The 2,360-nt window shown below is 46.3% G+C and overlaps 1 protein-coding gene across 1 annotated transcript; it reads right to left on the bottom strand.

Annotated features, from left to right (window-relative positions):
• Positions 1 to 360: 360 nt before the first annotated feature.
• On the bottom strand, positions 361 to 2,088 carry LOC122604601. The gene is made up of 2 exons (XM_043777480.1): positions 1,811 to 2,088; positions 361 to 1,711 (listed from the first exon to the last, which is right to left on the bottom strand). Exons 1-2 carry the CDS (start codon positions 2,086 to 2,088, stop codon positions 361 to 363), a joined length of 1,629 nt encoding a protein of 542 aa, XP_043633415.1.
• Between the last annotated feature and the right edge of the window lie 272 nt (positions 2,089 to 2,360).

The following is a 2,360-nucleotide window of genomic DNA, read 5'->3' as shown; positions in this document are numbered from 1 at the left end:
GTGGTAGCCTTTGTAGGCATCCAAGAAGCATTTGAACTTGAAACCGACCAGGGACTCGATTTTCCAGTCAATTTCTAGCAGGGGGTAACAATCTTTAGGACATGCTTTGTTAATGTTCGTAAAGTCTACGCACATCCTCCATCCGCCATCCTGTTTTTTAACCATGACAGGGTTTGCTATCCAACTTTGATATTTCACCTCCCTTAATATCCCGGCCTTCACTAGGTCTGCTAGCTGTTCCATTGCTGCTTTGTTCCTTTCAGGGGCTAGACTTCGTTTCTTTTGCTTTACTGGTTCAATATGAGGCATAGCGTTTAGCCTGTGTTGGCTATCAAATCTGTCACCATTGATGTTCAGCTGTCACGGGACTCCGGTCATGTCTGTCGGGGTCCATGCGAAGATGTCTTTGTTTCTCTTCAACAAATCTTTCAATTTTTCTTTTACTTCTTCCGGTAAATTTTTTCCGACCAAGATATGTTGGTCCGGGTGTTCGCTTTTAATGAAAATTTTCTCTCCTGTTTCTTCCACAGCACTTACCTGCTTACTGGCTTCAGTTTCTCCCTCCGTTTTCCTGTTTTCAACTATGCTGACCTGGTTCGCCGTGACCGCTTCGGACTTTATACAAATGACCCTGTAGGGTGTTGGGAGTTTTGCCATGGCGTGTATTGGTGATGCTATGATACCAAGTCGACGCATTGCTGTCCTTCCCAAAGCGACATTATACGGCGATGCAGCTTTTACTATGACAAAGTTCAATATTTTCGTCCTTGTCTTTTGGCCTTCCCCTACTGTGCACGGTAATGTTATTTCTCCGGTGGACCATGACCTTTCTCCAGAGAATCCTGTCAAAGGACTGGGGCAATCCTTTTTTAGTTGCTTTAGAGATGACTTTAGCTTCTGAAAACAATGATCATACATGATTTCACAGCTACTCCCAGTGTCCAGGTAAATCCTTTTCACCGGGTGACTTCCTATGACTGCACTTATCATAATAGGTGCCTCAGATGCTTCTTTCTCCTCAATTGGGGGGAAACTTATTGCGGCTGACTTCCATGCCTCTTGTGTAACTATTCTGTTTTCCTGGTGCCTTATTTCTGCGATGATGAAGTTTATCGGTTCATCCAATGGCTCTGGCTTGGCGTCCGGAAGTGCCATTGGTTGTTTTCCCTTATACTGTCTCTGGTTTGACTCTCGTATTCCTTTCAGAAAACCGGAATACTTCCCTGTCTTCACCGCTTCTTCTATTCTTCCCCTGAGAACAGCGCAGTCGTTCGTGTCATGCCCGTGTGTGCCATGGTACTCGCAGAACTTTGTTATATCCCTTCCTTTCATGTTGCTTCTTGGTTTTGGCTTTTCTGCCGACAGGACATCCCTCTGCTGTTTACTTGGGGTGTGCAAGATATTGTGGCTAGTGGAGGGGGTGTGAGTGTTTTTCGGATAGGGTGAACTACGACCCCTATCCTGTCTGGGGTTTTTCCTGTCCTTGCCCCAGTGTCTATCTCTTCCGTCTTCCCCTCCGGCATACCTTACGTTTCCGCTCGTCTCTTGGGCTGTCAGGAAGATGTGTGCTTTGTCTGTGGCTGCCGTGTATGTTTCCGGCAAGTCCATGGACAAGAATTCTACTAATGCTTTATATTTCAGGCCATGTATGAAACCTGACACCCTTTGATTCTCACTCAAACCCCTTATCAGAGATGTCTCATCTATATACCTAGCAATGTATTATCGTACACTTTCATTCTCTTTCCTTTTGATGTTATGAGCCTCCAGATGTATCTTTTTGTACTTTCTTTGCTGGCTGAAATGGGACCTGAACTTTGCTTTCAGATCTTCGAAATTGGTTACACTCCCGATCGGTAGACTGTCCAGCCATGCCCTTGCTGTATCCTTCAGTGTCAAAGCGAACATGTGGCATGCCACAGGGACTTTCCACTTTTGCATCCGGATCATACCATTGAAATGTTTCAAGTGGTTGTCCGGATCGTCCTTCCCGTCGTACATTTCCATTCCTTTCAGGAGTCCTCCTTCCGGGAGTGGGTAATCCTCAATCCATTGGACGAAGGGGCCAGGCTCCGTTTGGACAATCATGTCCGCCTCCGGGGGTAAGCTGCTTCCATTTACTTGTTGACTTGTCTGCTGGTCCCGAGCTTGCACTGGCGGTACTGGTGTGTAGTTTGGCTGAGGGGTGAAATATGGATTATTCTGTGGTATTAAGTATTGATGCTGCAGGTAACTGTTTGGAAAATATTGCGTGCCATATCCCATTGGTGGGATCGGAGTGGGCTGTGGCATGTACGGGTAACCGTAACCGTTATATGCCAGGTTGTATGTCTGCCCTTGCTGGCTTACTTGTTGTGCAG

This window comes from Erigeron canadensis, chromosome 6 (assembly GCF_010389155.1).
Source record: "Erigeron canadensis isolate Cc75 chromosome 6, C_canadensis_v1, whole genome shotgun sequence".
Lineage (NCBI taxonomy): Eukaryota > Viridiplantae > Streptophyta > Magnoliopsida > Asterales > Asteraceae > Erigeron > Erigeron canadensis.
Note: the sequence above shows the minus strand (reverse complement) of the source record. Positions and strands in the feature narration are given on the sequence as shown.